This window comes from Aethalodelphis obliquidens, unplaced genomic scaffold (genome assembly GCF_003676395.1).
Source record: "Aethalodelphis obliquidens isolate GAN/ISIS:26980383/991018 unplaced genomic scaffold, ASM367639v1 scaffold32, whole genome shotgun sequence".
In the NCBI taxonomy this organism is placed as follows: domain Eukaryota; kingdom Metazoa; phylum Chordata; class Mammalia; order Artiodactyla; family Delphinidae; genus Aethalodelphis; species Aethalodelphis obliquidens.
Genome location: NW_020837976.1, coordinates 3110964 through 3130093, shown reverse-complemented (window position 1 = coordinate 3130093; position 19130 = coordinate 3110964). Strand labels below are relative to the sequence as shown.

At 46.5% G+C, this 19130-nt stretch overlaps 1 protein-coding gene across 4 annotated transcripts in view; it reads left to right on the top strand.

Annotated features, from left to right (window-relative positions):
* The window catches only part of NPC1 (NPC intracellular cholesterol transporter 1), a 47509-nt gene that overhangs the window by 27424 nt on the left and 955 nt on the right, over window positions 1-19130 (top strand). For 3 of the 4 annotated variants that reach the window (XM_027127598.1, XM_027127599.1, XM_027127600.1), the window contains 15 exons: window positions 1078-1178; window positions 3368-3470; window positions 6127-6316; window positions 6778-6960; window positions 7738-7852; window positions 9634-9761; window positions 9857-9997; window positions 11383-11472; window positions 11876-12066; window positions 12384-12499; window positions 13151-13280; window positions 15273-15473; window positions 16362-16593; window positions 17567-17680; window positions 18492-18654. In XM_027127598.1, the coding sequence (XP_026983399.1) occupies window positions 1078-1178; window positions 3368-3470; window positions 6127-6316; window positions 6778-6960; window positions 7738-7852; window positions 9634-9761; window positions 9857-9997; window positions 11383-11472; window positions 11876-12066; window positions 12384-12499; window positions 13151-13280; window positions 15273-15473; window positions 16362-16593; window positions 17567-17680; window positions 18492-18654 (2198 nt within the window). Of the gene's footprint in view, window positions 1-1077; window positions 1179-3367; window positions 3471-6126; window positions 6317-6777; window positions 6961-7737; window positions 7853-9633; window positions 9762-9856; window positions 9998-11382; window positions 11473-11875; window positions 12067-12383; window positions 12500-13150; window positions 13281-15272; window positions 15474-16289; window positions 16594-17566; window positions 17681-18491; window positions 18655-19130 lie in introns of those variants that run through there. The other variant, XM_027127601.1, reaches the window with a different exon arrangement.

The window sequence follows — 19130 nt, the reverse complement described above, 5'->3', positions numbered from 1 at the left end:
GGAGCCCGGCTAGCCCAGAACCAAGCACAGACCTCCTGCTTCCCCCGCATCACATGATGGCATCAACGCCTACCCTTACGGGCTGCCTGGACTCTTCCTCACGTAGCTTGTGTGGGTTTTAACCTCAGCATGAGCCCTCAAGCCCGCAGTGTGGCAGCAGAGCCCCACATGTGTGGGTTGACAGGGCTCAGCTTCTATGCAGCCCTGCAGCCCTGCCGTTCGCCCCCAGCAGTGACCTGATCCCAGGACCTGAGCCCGTCCCTTGTCCCTCGGCGCTGAAGGGCGGTGGTTCACATTATATACGAGGACCTTCATGTGTGCCCAGCGTCCGCCTGACTTCTGTGCTGAAATGCTGGTTCCCTGTCACCGGTTGTCTGTCTCTCCTGCACTGCTGGCGTCCCTGGCCTGGTCTCCCTGCTTCTTTCTTTCCTACTTCCAGACCTCCTTCCGCTTTGCCACCCGCGTTATCTTTGTCAAACAGCTCATGACCTCCCTTTTCCCCAAATCTGATCGTTCCCTAGTGTCTACAGGATAAAAATCCAAACTGCTTAGCATGGCGCCTACCCCTTTTTTCCACTGCTTCCCTCTTCCTTCCTAGCCCCACCCCCTGCCTGGGAGGCCCCCCTTCATGGGTACCCCATGCTCTAGACCCAGGACTTCCTGTGGTCCTTCAGGCCGCCGTCCACTCTATCCTTTCCTGTACCTGTCCTCACGCTCTTTCTTCTCTTCCCCCCAGTGTGGTGTGTGGAAGCCCTCACTTCTTCCCTCCCAGGTGAATCCCCCCTCAGCCTTAGAGACCTGGCCTGTACAGCTCTTTTCTTCATGGTGGCGGTTTTCCCCACGTATTAGCGGCCCCCTCCTGTGTACCAGGTGACATCAACCACATTGCACTGTATGTGCCTGCCTCTCAGTGATGCTGAGCTCCCACAAGCAACTACTGAACTGTTATTATTCATCCAAGGAACCAACCTCAGGCCCACATTCCTAATCCGCCTCATGACTGCTGCGTAAACGTTTCGGTCTCTGTGGCGTCTTAAGGTTGTTCTAATTGGGCGGTGTTTTCTGCATTCTTGGCAGGGCCCCCGCCTCCCTGAATGACACCAGTTTGCTCCACGATCCTTGCCTGGGGACCTTTGGTGGACCAGTGTTCCCGTGGCTTGTGTTAGGAGGCTACGATGGTGAGAGAAGCTTCTACTCTTCCTGCTAGATAAAGGAGTCTTGGTTCTGTCATTAACAGTCAAGTGGTAATTACGAAGATTTCATCAATCGAGCACTCTTATCATTTACCCAGTATATTGGGTCCCAAATATAGTATCTCCTTCGGCTTTGGGTTTTATTGTGCATTTGAAGGAAGTGGTGTTAGCCATTTTTAGGTTACTCTTGGGAAAGCTGTCGACAGCTAAGGACGTTTTCCCAGAGTAATGCCATTGTGTACATCCACGTAATACGTTGCTCAGTTTCAGGGAGTTCATGGAACCCTTGAAACTCGTTGAGAGAGCCCCTGTGGAGTCTGTAGCCCTCTGGTTAAGAACATCTGTAATGGGGGAGAGATAATATGTGAGACGGGGGAAAAGAAACAAAGTGGATAGATTTTTTTCCTTCTAAACCAGTTGGCTAAGAACTCAAACACTTTTATAGTGGGAGAGGCGGTTGGTTTGCTCTTTGCTGGTTCCTGCAGCACCTTGGAGCAGATTCTATTAGGTGTGATGGGGTAGTGAATCATGTGACAGCTTTGGCATCTGAAGCCTCATTACAGGCAGCCTAACAGTTTTTCTCCAGCCTAAAGAAGAAGCCAGATGTTCTCCTCATCCAGTGGGAAGGGAGAAGTTGTGAGCTGTAAATTTTACTCTGCCTTATGTAACACCGTGTGGTTTGTAATCAGTGGGGAAAAGATGGTGTCACCAGCTGGGTAGCCACAGCCGTCAAAATTAAATTTGTTCTCTACCTTATTCCCTCCACCAGAGTAAATTCCAGTGGAACCAAGACTACAATATAAGAAGTGAAACTACTAAAGTACTAGGAGAGAATGCAGGGTGAATTTTTTAAAATAATTTTTAAATGGAGAAGGCATTCCTAAGCAGGACACACAATGCAGAAGCCACAGAAGGAAACACTGATGAATTTGACTGCGTGAGAATTTAAAACTCCTGTGTAGAGAACAAACAAAGTTTAAAAAACAAACAGCAAACTGGAGGGAAAAAAAAGTTAGTGTACATAACAGACAGCATTTCCTTAATATGTGGAGAGCTCTTGGGGAAAAGAGAGAAGGTCAGCCACCCAAAAGAAAAGTGGGCAGAAGCCATATGAGTGTTAACAAAGGAAGAAATGCAGGTGGCTTTCAGTTATATGGGGAAAATGCTGAACCTCACTCCAAATTAGTGAAATGCCTCTCACTTCAATCTTTTACATAAGAGATTAGCAAAGATCTAAGTGTTTGATAAAATCTTTTGTGGATGAATGTGGGGAAACCACATTGTTGGTGGAGGTATAAATGGTTACTGGAATATAAGCTCCAGGAAGACCGAGATTTTTATCTCCTTTGCTCACTGATGTATCCATAGTCTCTAAGATAATGTCTGGCACAAAGTAGGTCTCAGTAAATATTTTGTTGAAGAAAGAAATGAAAAACAGGAGGCCTCTTTGGAGGGCAGTTGGGGGCATCTATCAAAATTAGAAATGCACATATTTTTTGATTCTGTGATTGTACTTACAAGAATTGATTCTACGAATTACATTGTACATATTGGAAATATCAGGTTATTCTTTGTAGTAATTCTGTATATAATACCAAAAAGATTTGCAAAGATAGCCATCAACTGGAGATTGGTTAAATTATACTAGGAAATATCATACAGCAGAGAAAAGAATAAGGACACTCTCTGTGTACTAAAACAGAGCATTCTCAGGATATGCCTTTAAAAGCAGCATTTGCAGAAGAGTGTGTCACTGCTTGTGTAAACAAGGAGGGAAGGGGAGACTGTGCTTATGCACGTGGACCGTGGCTGGAAGGAGTCACAGTGCCATGGTGTGGGGAGGAGAGCTGAGACACAGACGGGGACTGAGGGAGGAGAGAGGCTTTTCCCTGAACACCTTTCCGCTCTGTTTGAAATTGTCACCATGCACGTGCCGTGTAGTAATGATGATATGAATGACAACTGTGCCTACTTCCACACGAGGGTCCTTTTTCTTCACTAGCTGAACTACACAGGCACCAGATCTCCTGTTGTGTTCCTCGAGCTCAGGTGTGTGTAGGCTTCAGCCCCATGAGAAACCAGGCACCTAACTGGCTTGTGATTTTCCCCTCGTATTGATCTAGTTTTCTGCACGCTTGTAATCTGCTTTTTGATGTCACCTTTTTCCTTTCTAGATGAAAACTACAATAACGCCACAGCCCTTGTGATTACCTTTCCTGTCAATAATTACCGTAACGATACAGAGAAGCTCCAGAAGGCCCAGGCCTGGGAAAGAGAGTGAGTTGCTCACAGGGTCTAAACAAGCTGTCCTTTCTGTGGGAAGGTGGACTGTAGCAGAAAGCATTTACAGTTAGTTCAACTACATTAACCAACAGTAGATCTAAGTTATGCCATTTTTTTCACTTGGTACTGGTGGTGCTATGAAAAAAAAAATCTATTAATAAATTTACCTATAAACATTCTTTTAATACATATCCCTGCAACAAGAATGCAAAAGTATCTATGCAGAAATGTTCCTTGCATTCTTTTCTAACAGCGAAACCTGAGCAAGCTGAGTGTACGTTAGTAGGGAGAAGTACAGTAGAATATTATTTCGTCATTAAAGATGGTGAGACAAATAAATGGTTCAAGATAGTGACTAAAAACTGCAGTCAGCATGTTTGGACAAATATATGCTATGCATGCCATCCATGCCTAGAAAAGATATCAAACAAATGACCTGGGAACTGGTTAGCTGTGGTATAACCTCTAGAGAATGGGAAGAGGGGACCGAGGAAGACAGGGACTCTGAACAGCTTTGTTGGGATATAATTCATATACCATACAGTTCACCCATTTAAAGCGTACAGTTCAGTAGCTTTTAATATATTCACAGATGTGTGCAAACATCACCATGGTCAATTTTAGAACATTTTCTTTACCACAGAAAGAAATCCCATCTCCTTTATTGGTCACCCTCCTAACACCCAGCCCTACCCAGCCACCAATCTACTCTCTGTCTCTAGATTTTCCTATTCCAGACTTTCATAGGAATGGAATCATGTATGTGGACTTTTGGGTCTGGCTTCTTTCAGTTAGAATAATGTTTTCAGGGTTCATCCAAGTTGTAGCCTGTGTCAGTACTTCGTTCCTTTTTATGGCTGAAGAATATCCCATCCTGTGGATATACCACATTTTGTTTATCCATTCATCAGTTGATGAACATTTGAGCTGTTTCTACCTTTTGGCTATTAGGAATAATACTACAAACATTCATATACAAGTTTTTGTGTGAACATGTTTTCATTTCTCTTGGTTGGTATATATCTAGGAGTAGAATTGCTGGATCATACGGTAACTCTGAGGAACTGGCAGACTTTTTTCCAAAGCGACTGCACCGATGGGACTTCCCTGGTGGTCCAGTGGTTAAGGCTCTGCTTCCACAGGTTGGGGAACTAAGATCCCATGTGCTGTGCGGCACAGCCAAAAAAAAAAAAGTGATTGCACCATTTTACATTCCCACCAGTGTATGGAGGTTTCAGATTCTCCACACCTCGCCAACACTTGTTGTTATTTGACTTTTTGATTCTAGCTATCCTAGTGGGTGTGAAGTGGTATCTCATTGCAGTTTTTTTGTTTTATTTTGTTTTTTCGGCCACACTGCACAGCTTGCGGGATCTTAGTTCCCCAGCCAGGGCTTGAACCGGGCCACGGCAGTGAAAGCACCAAGTCCTAAGCACTGGTCCACCAGGGAATTCCCTCATTGCAGTTTTGATTTGCATTTCCCTGATGACTAATGAATTTGAGCATCTTTTCATGCACCGATTTGTATAACTTTCTTTGGAAAAATGTTTATTCATATCCTTTGCCCATTTATTTCACTGGGTTATTTGTATTTTTATTACCGTATTATAAGAATTGCTATATATTCTACAAGTCCCTTATATATCCTACAAGTCCCTTATCAGATGTATGATTTGCAAATATTTTCTCCCATTCTCCAATCTGTGTTTTTGCCTTTCTTGATGGTATCCTCTGAAACACAGAAGTCTTTAATTTCAGTAAAGTCCAATTTATCTATCTTCTCTTTTGTTATTCATACTTCTGGTGTCATAGCCAAGAAACATTGCCTAACCCAAGGACCTGGAAATTTACACCTATGTGTTCTTCTGAGAGTTTTATAGTTTTAGCTCTTACATTTAAAAGGTCTTTTATCCATTGAGTTAAGAGTTAATCTTTATACATGGTGTGAGGTAAGGGTCCAACTGCATTTATTTGTATATGGCTCTCCAGTTGCCCCAGACCATTTGTTGAAAAGATATTCTTTCCCCCATTAATAGTCTTGCCACCTTTATTGAAAATTAGGTGAAGGCAGATACATGGCATATTTCTGGATTCTTAGTTCTGATCCTTTGATCTGTATGCCTGTCCTTGCCTTGTGCTTGTAACCACACTGTCTTGATTACTGTTGGTTTGTAGTAAGTTTGAAATTGGGAAGTGTGAATCTTCCTACTTTGTTCTTGAAAAAGAAGATTTGGGCTATTCTGGGCCCCTCGCAATTCCATGTGAATTTTAGAACAGCTTGTCTTTCTACAAGGAAGTCAGCTGGGATTCTGATAGGGATTGCATTGAATCTGTAGATCAACTTTTAAAATTTTTGTTCCATGAGCATATGTCTGTAGTATAATATACTTCATTTAGAAATCATTTTTAGTAAAAAAAGAAGTGAGACCATGAAGCAGTTTTTAAACTTGTTCTAAACCTGTTTTAAATACTGGAAAACTCAGCATGTCTGGAACTTCGTAATCTGGAAGTGTCCTACCTTCTACTTGCCAGTGTAGAAGGTCCTAACAAGGTATAAGGGTTAAGTGTGTCGTAGAAGTTACGAAGAAGTTCCTTACTTAGTTGTCACTAAGTTTTAACTAAAAATACAAAATTTTGCTTACCCTTTTAGGTTTATTAATTTTGTGAAAAACTACAAGAATCCAAATCTGACCATTTCTTTTAAGGCTGAACGAAGTATTGAAGATGAAATAAACCGTGAAAGTAACAGCGATATCTTCACTGTTCTAATCAGCTATGGCATCATGTTTTTATATATTTCCATAGCCTTGGGGCATATCGAAAGCTGTAGCAGGTTTCTGGTAAGTGGGGTGTGTAGGTGTGTGTGTGCAGGTGTGTGTGTGCATGTGTGTGTGTATGTGTGTTAGAGGGAAATGACAGTACACAGCGTGATGGCATGTTTTTGCCTCTGCTTAATCCTAATTCATTATGTTCAAAACTACCTTAAATTGTCCTGTGTTTTACTTGTTTGTCACATTTTCTGCTTCCTGCATCTGTTTTCTTCAGTTCCAATTTCTTCAACTTAAAGTTTATTTCACATAATCCAGTTTTTTTTCTAACTTGCCATCACCTAAGAATGTAAGCTGATAAAATATGTTGCTAGGGAAGACCTAGACAACTTTTCATATCTTGTCTCAAACCGGGAACTGTACTTTTAAATCTAGATGGGCAATATCCAGGTAAAGAGGTGAAAATGAGGACCTTTTAGGAACAGGACAGAAAACACCCTAAATGAGGATCTATGTCTTTGTGGCGTCTCCAGGTGGATTCGAAAATCTCCCTGGGCATTGCGGGCATCCTGATCGTGCTGAGCTCGGTGGCGTGCTCCTTGGGCATCTTCAGCTACATTGGGATCCCCTTCACCCTCATTGTGATAGAAGTCATCCCATTCCTGGTGCTGGCCGTGGGAGTGGACAACATCTTCATTCTGGTCCAGACCTACCAGGTGCGTTTCAGAGTCTCACAGCGTCTGACCAAGTACCAGGCTCCACATACGGCTGTTCAGCTCCATGCGGAGTATTTGAGTGTGGCATGTGGAGACTTCGTTTTCGTTCCTCTGTATTGCTTATTGGTGCCTGTAACTTGTTCTGGACATTTTGAGACCAAGAAGATTGAGACCAACATTCTCTTTGGTTGGTGGCATAGATATAAAGTGAGAATTTGGTTTTAAAATATGTGCAACATGTGTGCAAAAAGGGCTAGCACGCTTGTAGAAAATATTTTGGGCACAACAGCTATTAAAATGATTCTCAATATAGTGTACAAGAATGAGGGATTTGTCAGAGGTGCCACTAAAAGGCAAAAGGTCAGCACAGGACCCACTGATGTAAAAAATGACGTCAATCCGTTGGTTTTCCCAGGGTCCCTTGTCCTGTAGCGCTTACCTGGGCAGAGACCCAGTGGCATGTAGGAGTGTTATTTAAAGGTCCAGCCACCTGCAGCCTGCGTTGCTTGTATTTTCCTGATAACCTGATTCAATCCTTCCTTTAGATTCTCACCTGTTACCTGGCTCCGGGCTTCAGAAATACCCCAAATGAATCAACATGAGAAGTTTGGGGTCCTCACTGCTTTATTGTATAAAGTTCACAAACAACAAGTAGATGCTGCTAATCATTATTTTTTACCATCAGGTTAACACAAGGCACCAAAGAAGCAAAGAGGTGGCATTGTAATTGAGAAACTTTAATGTCGCGTGTTTAACTTTTTTTTTTTTATTTTTAAGAGAGATGAACGTCTCCAAGGGGAGACGCTGGACCAGCAGGTGGGCCGGGTCCTGGGAGAAGTGGCCCCAAGTATTTTCCTGTCATCCTTTTCAGAGACGGTAGCATTTTTCTTAGGTAATTACTCTTTGAATCTGCCAACCCTGAGGTTTGCTGAGCCTGGGTGTATCAGTATATGACCCTTTGTGCTCTTTTTTAAGTTTTATTCTGTGATTGGAAAGTATCAGAGTGGACCACGAGAAAAATTGGTGGCAGTATCTCGGATGCCATTAGCAAGTGTCTTCTTTTTTTTAACTACATTATTTATTTATTTTTAATTTTTAATTTCTTAAAATTTTGGCCACACCACGGAGCATGCAGGATCCTAGTTCCCCCACCAGGGAATTCCCAGCAAGTGTCTTCCTTCTCACATTGTTTCAGGATGGTGTTGATGTTGGGGTTCAGATACCTAGGACTCCTGCCCCTGCCCGTTTAGGGCACCCATGGCAAGTGCTGGGGTTTGAAAATAGCACTCTTGAAGGACAGCCACAGGGTCCTTCCCGTCACAGCACTCTCGGCAGCAACTCCAAAATCACAGGCGTTAGCTCGCAAGGTGTTTGCCACTGTTCCGAAAGGCAGTCTCCCCGCCTCTGCGCACACATTTCACTGGGAAGCAGCCTCGTCAATGAGCAGGAGTTCTTCAGTCTTCCCTCAATACAAGGAGCCAGAATAAACTGGCACAAAACCCAGCACTTCTGTATTCTTTCATGTGGAGAAATCGGTAGCCTTACTAGCAGGGCACTGCCCACCCCCCTGTCTGGCATGTAGTAAGAGAAAACTGATCACATCCTCTGCAGAGGACGCTGATTAGAATCGCCCAGTAAGTCCAGGGAAGACACACGATCCGTGGGTCCCAGTGGAAATGCCTGCAGGGGCCACCAGGTCATCTTACAAGGGGCCATGGGAGGGACGTCGTAGGTGTGGTCTTTGGACACAGACACGCCGTTAGCATATATCATCCCCCGTCTCCACGAAGCAGTGCACTGTGAAACAAACCTGTGGCTCTTGTGGTTTCTCTTTATGGATACAGATGCAAAACGGTTACTTCCTCTTTTTCTATTACAAAAAAAAAAAACAGTGCAAGTATGTTGGTGATAGCAGCTGACCCTGGGCCTCAAGGTTGGAGTGACTTTGGGGGGACAGGAGGAGCAGCAGGGACCGTGGCACCCAGAGTCTGGGGTCCCATCTGCAAGAGGCAGCTATGTGTTGCTGGCCCAGTGCTGCCAGGTCCAATTTTTTTCTCAAGCGACGCTGTGAATCTAGATTTTTTTCCTCTCAAGTGACACTGTGAATCTCATTGTTAAATATTGGCTATTTATTTTTTAAAAACTGTTTTTAAATTCTAAAATGGGTTTATATATATCTGGCCCATGGGCAGCCAGTTTTCAGCTTCTGAGTCTTAGCCTGGAGGACGCTTGGAGCATCCTCATTTGTAACTAAACCGAGAGACTGACTGGATGTATAATAGCATATGGGAAATACCATCCCTCTTGTGGACTGAAGTGTAGCAGGTACTATAAGAAATGGCCTGTGTTAATGGATCTCAAATGTGAAAGTGCATGCATTTGCTTGGAGAGCTTGTTAAAGTATAGAGTTGGGATCATAGAATTCTGAACAGCAGAATTGGGGTTGAATTCCCATTGTCTTGATAAAGTAGGAGGGGGCCCGGTCCCTGGAACCCCAGGTGGTTCTGGTGTGACACCCGCAGATTGTGCAGAGTGCCTTTGGGTGGGAGGATTGGGGGGATTCTTCTTGTGGGATTGGCCTGCTCTGGTGCCGCGTGTTCATACGTGCACGTGCCGGTGAGGCCTGCTGAGCCCTCAGCTGGGAAGGACGTGGCTGCTCTCTTCTCCCCGCAGGAGGCCTGTCCGTGATGCCGGCTGTGCACACCTTCTCTCTCTTTGCGGGGATGGCGGTCCTCATTGACTTCCTCCTTCAGATTACCTGTTTTGTGAGTCTCTTGGGGTTAGACGTTAAGCGGCAAGAGGTAAGTTGTCATCTGGCGTGCAGCCTGTTTCATTTGAGTCTAGAATCTAGATGAGGCGGCTGGAGGGTGACCTCTGTTCCTCTTCATCCCCTCAGAGGAACCGGCTGGACGTCCTCTGCTGTGTCGGGGGCGCGGCAGACAGAGCAGGCATCCAGGCCTCGGAGAGCTGCTTATTCCGCTTCTTCAGAGACGCCTATGCTCCATTTCTGCTTAAGGACTGGATGCGGCCCATTGTGGTAGGAGCCTGTCTGTGGTTTTTCTCCCCAAAGTTGTCACATGCCTCCTAAGAAGTCAGAGTGCTTGGGAAGGATTCTGACAGCTGTTAAGTGTGTGTGTGTGTGTGTGTGTGTGTGTGTGTATATATATATATATATATATATACACACACACAAGAATGCAGAAGCAAATATATACAAATATAAAATATTTTTAGCAGGCAATATAAGCAAGAGTTTCTGTCTTAAGTTGGTTGTTTTGTTTTTAAATAATTACAGATTCATAGAAAGTAACAGAGGTAGTGCAGAGAAGGACCCAGCTGCCCTTTGCCAGTTTCCTCCCAAGGTCTTACGTAATTGTAGTTCAATATCAAAACCAAGAGTTCGACATTGGCACAATGTATGTGTCCAGTTCTGTGTCAGCTTATCACATGTGCAGATTCGTGTAAGCACCAAGATATAGATCTGTTCCATCACCCTCGTCCTGCACCTTCAGTGTCACCCACCTCCCTCCCCTGCACTGTCCCTCATCCCCAGTAACCATGCAAGAGCGTTTTGTAGTACAGTTTACACACTGGATACAGCCAACAGCTATAATCTATCACATCTCCACTAAAAGAATGTAAATTCATTCCAGTAAAAGTAATAGTGGGCTTCCCTGGTGGCACAGTGGCTGAGAGTCCGCCTGCCAATGTGGGGGACACAGGTTCGTGCCCCGGTCCGGGAGGATCCCACATGCCGCGGAGCGGCTGGGCCCGTGAGCCATGGCCACTGGGCCTGTGCGTCCGGAGCCTGTGCTCCGCAATGGGAGAGGCCACAATGGTGAGAGGCCCGCGTACCGCAAAAAAAAAAAAAAAGTAATAGTAACACCTAACATTTATTGAACACTTAATATCTGGTATTGTGCTCAGAACCGGGTACTACGCTAAATTCTGGATTATCCCTAGAATTTTCTCATTTAATCCACAAAATTATCTGATGTTACAAGTCTTATTTTTCCTGTTTTATTGAGGAGGAAATAGAAGCTAAGAGAGGTTAAGTGACTTCCCCAGGGTCACTCAGCTTGTAAGTGGCAGAGCCAGGATTTGAACCCAGGTGGCTTTACTATTGAGACTGTGACCTCGGCTACTGTCCCAGACTCCTTGTTTTCTTAGCGTGTCATTTAAACTTGCTTTTCGTTTAGAAAAGTCCTGTTTTGTGTGTTTAAGATTTGATTTAGGGAGTTCCCTGGTGGTCCAGTGGGTAGGACTCAGCACTCCCGGTGCAGGGGGCCTGGGTTCAATCCCTGGTCGGGGAACTAAATCCTGCATGCAGCCATAAATAAATAAAATAAATAAATAGATAAATAAATGATTTATGTTTTTAATCATGACAACTCTAACTCTGTAACTCACTTCATATTCCAGGTAGCGGTATTTGTGGGCGTTCTGTCATTCAGTATCGCAGTCCTGAACAAAGTAGAAATCGGCTTGGATCAGTCTCTGTCAATGCCAGATGTAAGACGCTTTCTTTTTTATTCTAACTCATTTAGCCCATGGTGAATGCATTTTTCAAAATACTCACGCAGGTGTTTCAGCTGATGTCCGCTTCTAAACGTGGGTGCTGGCAGGCTCTCCCGCATTGCAGGAACCTCGCCAGAGCTCTGCCCATGAGGCCCAGGCCTTCTGAGCTCACAGGCCTTGGGCATGGCTGCAGAACACAAGCAGCCGGTCTTGACCTCGTGAGGTGCCCTGCTGACGGTGGGACCAACTGGAAAAGCCCCTGGGCCCAGGGTGGGGAGGGGGCGCTGGCTGTGGAGGGAGTCAGGAACCTGGGCTCGAGGCGTCTCGGCCGGGAGCCCCCCTCTCGCTTGCACAGGACGTTCACACTGTGTCCTGTTGTCCTCTCTCTCTCTCTCAGGACTCCTACGTGACGGATTATTTCCAGTCCCTCAGTCGCTACCTGCACGCGGGCCCGCCCGTGTACTTTGTCATGGAGGGAGGGCACGACTACGCTTCTCTGAAAGGGCAGAACATGGTGTGCGGGGGCCTGGGCTGCAATAACGACTCGCTGGTGCAGCAGATCTTCACCGCCGCCCAGCTGGACAACTAGTCAGTACCCCAGCTGCGGACGGGCTCCTGGCCCGGGACCTCGGCCTGAAACCTCTCTCTTAAGATAGCTTTTCCTGGAAAATCTATCTTGCCAAATGTGGGTTGAATCTAGCTTTACCTGAGCAAAACCTTTTAAAGGGCAAATTTACCACCTCACGTTCTGAAGCTTTTCCCATTAAGCACTAACGTGGTTTGTCTTCTGACTGGGTGGCATTAAAAGGTCTAGAAAAGGAAGTTTTGGATTTCAAGAAAAGGGACTGAAACTGAAGACTTCCCCCTTGTGGGGGCATCAGTAACCCTTTCTCTCCTTTCTCTAGTACCCGGATAGGCTTTGCTCCCTCGTCCTGGATTGACGATTATTTTGACTGGGTCAAGCCACAGTCGTCTTGCTGTAGAGTCTACAACAGCACGGATCGGTTCTGCAACGCATCGGGTACTTGGTCCTTTTCCAGATCTTCCCCTCTTTTCTGAAGAACTTTAACATTATAATTTAAAAGTCATTTGCATTTTGCCTCCACGTCCACCTGTTTGTCTGCCATTGCTGCATCTCATTCCCCTTGGCATCATCCCCTTCCTCCATTGTGCACTCTGGAGATACCTTGTTGTCCCCTTTCCAGCCCCCGATGGGGCTGCAGGCTGAACAGGGCCCAGGTCAGGGGACCCTGGTTTTCAGGTTTGTCATCTTTTCCCGACAATGCTGTTGGTCTCTCTTGATTGGTATCTGGCCGTAGCTTCTCATGGGAGTGCTTTTCTTTGTTTATCACTATTGCCATATGGTTTTGTAAAAGTGTTGAGTCTGTCCTAGGATTTTCTTGATAAAAACATGGACGTCCTGGGCTCTGATAATAACATACTGAGGTTGTCCTTAAAGCAGGAAACCTGCTTCAGGGAAGAACATTTGTACAGCCTGTGTTAGATGAAGATGGGACCTCAAGTTTGACTGTGAAAACCATGTGTTTGAAGCTTTGGGATAAACAGAAGGATTCAGGAAAAGAGTTCCCATCACTTCTTTATCATTATTTTTAAATGTTTTAATATGGAGACCCATCCTTCTCACCGTGGCTCCCCCAACCTGTTTGCACAGTGGTTGACCCTGCCTGCGTCCACTGCCGGCCTCTGACTCCAGAGGGCAAGCAGAGGCCTCAGGGTGCAGACTTCATGAGGTTCCTGCCCATGTTCCTCTCCGATAACCCGAACCCCAAGTGTGGCAAAGGGTAAGTGACACGGAACCCATTCAGCTGTGTGGCCGCTTCCCCTTTAATTTGCACTGGGAAGCTGGGGAGGGCTGGGGTGGGAATGGTGGGTGGGAAGGTCCTCTTCTCTGCCACTCCCCACCCTGTCCCGCAGAGAAACCAAAACGCCTTTAAAGAAAACTCCTCATCTTAAAAGAAGATGGTTCTGGAGAACTTAGGGGCAGGATAGGAATAAAGACACAGATGTAGAGAATGGACTTGAGGACCCAGGGAGAGGGAAGGGTAAGCTGGGATGAAGTGAGAGAGTGGCATGGACATATATACACTACCAAACGTAAAATAGCTAGCTAGTGGGAAGCAGCCACATAGCACAGGGAGATCAGCTCAGTGCTTTGTGTCCCACTAGAGGGGTGGGATAGGGAGGGTGGGAGGGAGATGCAAGAGATATGGGGATATATGTATACGTGTAGCTGATTCACTTTGTTATACAGCAGAAACTAACACAACATTGTAAAGCAATTATACTCCAGTAAAGATGTTAAAAAAAAAAAAAAGAAAACTCCTCCTCATTCTGACCCGATTCCATCCTGGCTTGAGCATTCTGTCTCACACTCCCCTCCTGGCGGCATGAAGGACACAGTCCTGTGCAGACCACCGGCAGGGCAGATTGTGGGGAGGGATGCAGGCGATTCAGGATGTGAAAGGGTTTGTCCAGTTGTGTCTGGAGCATATGGGGCACTGCAGCTCTGCTCTGGTGACATCACCCGGGATGAAGGTTTAGATTCTTTTTTTTTAAATTTTATTTATTTATTTTTGGCTGCAGTGGGTCTTTGTTGCTGGGCGCGGGCTTTCTCTAGTTGTGGCGAGCGGGGGCTGCTCTTCGCTGTGCTGCTTGGGCCTCTCATTGCGGTGGCTTCTCTTGTTGCGGTGCATGGGCTGCAGGCATGCGGGCTTCAGTAGTTGTGACCCACGGGCTTAGTTGCTCTGCGGTATGTGGGATCTTCCCAGACCAGGGCTCGAACCCGTGTCCCCCACATTGGCAGGTGGATTCTTAACCACTGCGCCACCAGGGAAGCTCCGAAGGTTTAGATTCTTTTAGCCCCACTGTGCTTCTTGCCAGCCTGTCTGTACATGAGGTTATGGGCTGTCTGACTCCCCCATCTAGCCAGGCAGCCAGCTACTGTGGGAAACAGGATCTCTGGCCCAGAAATAGCAAAGATGACTGAAGTCTGGAGGTGGGCGGATTTGGATGTTTTGGTAGGAAGGTGAGTGTCCAGGTGTACATTAGGTAAACGCTGGACATCCCTGTTCTTCGTAAGAATACATAATGTGACCAGAGTCCCGTCAGTCATACATCTCACATCTGTGTTTTGAGACCTAGACTAGGTACCATGGGAGGCCTGTCCCTAAAAATAAAGAAGAAATGAACCCCGTAGCTTGGTCTCCTGGCAGACTGAATGCTCGGCTACATAAAAGAAGTCAGAATGAATTCAACTCGTAGGAGGGCAACAGACAGGGAGCCTCCTGTGTGCCAGGATCGTGCCAGGCACCTCACTGACACTATTTCACTGACTCACCACACAGCCCCATGAGTAGGTGGTAGTACACCCTTTGCAGATGATACTGCAGCCCAAATTTAGTAATTCTGCTCAGGGTTCCAGGGCCGAGGTCGACCTCATGGCGGTCTGACTTCAGGGCCCTTGTCCGTTTGCGCCTCCTATTACACAGCACTGCTGAGCAAACCCTGTAGAAGAACACACTGGGCTGTGAGCAGAACCAGCTACAGAAACAGTAGTGGCTACGCATCAAAGAAACCAAAGCAGCAAAGAAAAGCCAGTGTGGGAAGGAATGAGCTAAACCTTCATCGCGCCTTTTCAGGGGCTTCCCTGTCCCTGAAATTGACAGCTGGTCTGATCCCTGAGTCCAGGGTCAGGTGACACCACTCAGCCTTGATGCTCAGATTCTGCAGGTACGGCATGAGGTGTTGCCTTTGATACCACTGTCTTCTCCCAGGGGACACGCCGCTTACAGCGCGGCAGTTAACATCCTCGGCAACGGCACGGGCGTCGGAGCCACATACTTCATGACCTACCACACGGTGCTCAAGACCTCCGCTGACTTCATCGACGCCATGGAAAAGGCCCGCCTCATCGCCAGCAACATCACCAGAACCATGGGCCTGGAAGGAAGTGATCACCGTGTGTTCCCATACAGGTAACGTGTGGATTTTGTAAATGAGGGTGTCCTGGGGAAGTGCCCACACCCTGGGGTTCCCTTGCTGGGGGGGCCGACACTCGGTTTTCCTTCTGAACCTGGCTCCATCCTGAGCACAGGTGAAGCCTGTCTCAGGAAACGGCACCTGGGCCAGAATCTGAAGCACCTACTGAGGTCTCGGGGCTGGAGCTCACACCCTGCAAAACAGGCGGGGGGCACGGGTCGCGGCACCTGGGGAGCAGCTTCACAGAGCGGGCCCAGCAACTGATCGCTGGGGACAGTGACTTTATGGAGGTTTCTCTTTTTTCATTTATTGTTTTCCTTTTTTTTCCTCATAAAGAAAATATTTTATGAAATACTGAATTTAGAAAATATAGAAAAGTAGGAGAAACAAGTGATTTTCCCCCCAACCCCTGTAATCTCACTGAAGGGAGTCTGGACCTGTTCCTGGCAGGAGGACAGCCTGTTTTCCTGTGGAAGGAGTTCTTGGAGTGGGTGTCCTGACTCCTTAGAGGAGCTGGTTAACTTTGCTGAAAAAGCATTTTCTTCTCAGGCCCTGCATAGACCCCATTTGGCTGGGGTTAGCCCTCAGGATAGACCAGGGCTTGTTTTCCCAAAATACCACGGAATATTCTTTGTCAATAAATGCCTATAAATTTGGGCACATGAACAGAAACCTTATATAAAATACATATCTCGGAGGCCCTTCTTTGGGTGTCAGTGGCCAGAGGTCCAGCTTAACTGCTGGAGGTGAGTCTTGCACAAACAGGGAGGTTTTGTGTGAGGATGTCTCTCAAGGTAGTTTCTGTTTTGCAGTTGTGGCAGGATGAGGAGTAAAGATTCCGGAAGCAAAAACAAGCTGTAACAGAACCTTCTCCCCCTCTCCAGCGTGTTCTACGTCTTCTACGAACAGTACCTGACCATGATTGACGACACTCTCTTTAACCTCGGTGTGTCCCTGGGTGCCATCTTCGTGGTGACCGTGGTTCTCCTGGGCTGTGAGCTGTGGTCGGCAGTGATCATGTGCGTCACCATTGCTATGATCTTGGTCAACATGTTCGGCGTCATGTGGCTCTGGGGCATCAGTTTGAATGCGGTTTCTTTGGTCAACTTGGTTATGGTGAGTCCTGGTCCACTCAGTTTGTCCCTCACTCCTTATGTCACTGCTGTACATTGTTTCTTGGGGTGAGAGATCAAGGCCAGCTCCTGCTCTTGGCGCACATGGTCAGGTGGGGTCAGTGGCAGGTGGAGTTGGACGTGGGTGGTACGTATAGCAATGGAAATGTGAGGTCATGGTCTGGCTTAGGCATTCTGCCTTTAAATTATTATTCTGGGGCTTCCCTGGTGGCGCAGTGGTTGAGAGTCTGCCTGCCGATGCAGGGGACACTGGTTTGTGCCCCGGTCCGGGAAGATCCCACATGCCGCGGAGCGGCTGGGCCCGTGAGCCATGGCCGCTGAGCCTGCGCGTCCGGAGCCTGTGCTCCGCAACGGGAGAGGCCACAACAGTGAGAGGCCCGCGTACCGCAAAAAAAAAAAATTTATTATTCTGAAGGGTGCTTTGCCAAAGTATGTAGCCTGATGACAGCATGATGTTCAGTTTTCAGTTAGAAAAACTGCCCCTTCTCAGTGGAATTTTCTGACCAAGGCCTTTTGCCTTCCATGTGGTTGCCAGGTGCTTTTTAATAGTCTTGAATATGTGCACATTTGAGAAAGTATTAACAGAAAACAGACACAGTGCATCTGCTCTTCAGATACGAACTGAACGTGGCTTCAGGGGGAGTGGTAGTGAGGCCCAGCTAAAGAAATGACAGTGTGCTGGCTGGCTGGGGGTTGGGGGGAACTTGAGAGGTTTCAGCTGTTTCTCCGTAATAGAGGCAGATCTGCTGGAGGAAACTGTGCCTGGAGGGTTCCACACGCTTCCTGGGACAGTTTAAGTTGGTGTGATGGGAGCTTTGTCTTGTAAGTTAGAGGCGGTGCTCCGGGCTCCTTTACCTCCAGGTGCCCTGATAACCACAGATCCCAGGAAAAGGGGTGGTTGCTTTTACTGTTTTTAACTGGAGAAGGGCAGTTGTAAAGGAAGCACTTTATTTCAGAGCTGTGGCATCTCCGTGGAGTTCTGCAGCCATATCACGAGAGCGTTCACGGTGAGCACGAAGGGAAGCCGCGTGGAACGGGCAGAAGAGGCGCTCTCCCGCATGGGCAGCTCTGTAAGTACAGCCCGAGCAGATGACTCGGGCAGATACCTCACCGCGAAGTACCCAGCTTGGTGACTGAGTGTTTCTCAGGAGAAGGAACTTTAAGATTCAGTAGGGAAAGCAGAATTTGTATCTTTTACTTAGCAGCAGCTCCTAAGGATTATAGGTTTTCAGGCAATTCATGAAATAGCTGTATCTTGCATAGAGCTCCACCCTGAAATTCTTTAGAACTGTTACTGCTAGAGACTCCTTTGCAGACGACAGTATGGCTGAAGCAGTAAAACAGAGAAGTTTGATTTGAGAGCCGTTTAAAACCCAAGCCAGCCACGTGTGCTGAAAAGCAGGGGAGCTGCCATGCTTGGAGCCCAGTGTGCAGTTTGTGGTTCACATTTGGAGAATCTTCTCAGGCTAAACCAGGATACAGGACTGAACTATGAGCCAGTTACTTTACCACCAGACAACACTGTTACAGAGTAACAACAAAAAGTGTGTAAATAAGTAGCATTGCCTAAAAAAATAGTACATACCTTAATTGAAAAATAATGCTGTTGAAAAAATGGCACTGATAGACTTCAGGGCTGCCATGGGGTCTGTGCAGAATACACAGCTTTTACCCTTATTACACCTTTTTTTCCCCTCAGATTCATAAGTAGCAAATAAAACAATTTAGGCAGAGCCTAATGCTACTTAACAGTAAATCTGAAAGCTGGGGTTCGGTCCCCCATTACTTTGGACCTTGGCTTTTAAGAAATCCCTCTGTGAGGAAGTGTTCAGTTACGGTAGGTGATAAAAGTTGCTTCTAACCGCATCTCTCTTCTCTTAGGTATTCAGCGGAATCACACTAACGAAATTTGGAGGCATTACGGTTTTGGCCTTCGCCAAATCTCAAATTTTCAAGAGATTTTACTTCAGGATGTATTTCGCTATGGTCTTACTGGGAGCCACTCATGGATTAATATTCCTCCCTGTCTTGCTCAGTTACATAGGTAAGAGTTTTTATTTTTAACCTAGTGGGATGGAGGAAGCATGATACTAAAGGAAAAGGATACCTTGAAACATTCTTTTGAAGTATTTGAATGTACTTGTACTGATGGTCATTTGATAAATAACACTGAGTAAAAAAACTTCTAAGAGAAGAACTCCAATCCTGGGGCTTCCTGTTCGTCCATACTACTTCATTAGAAAACTGGAGGCCTCGCGTCGTCAGATTGGAAGTGAGTTTGTGCGTCAGCAGCCCAGGGCTCCTCCCTGCTGAGGTGAAGGACACGCGTCCAGCCACAGCCCAGCGGTGCCCTGGAACAGCTCTCATTTCCGTTCGCTGTTCTAGCGGAACACTGCCTCTGCTGGTCACCTCTAATTTGGAGTTCTCCTTAGGATCTTTTTGCCTCTGTGGTCACTTCAGCTTCTGTAAATGACCTGTGGCTGAAAGAACAGTACTAATTTGCTTGATATATAGCTTTGT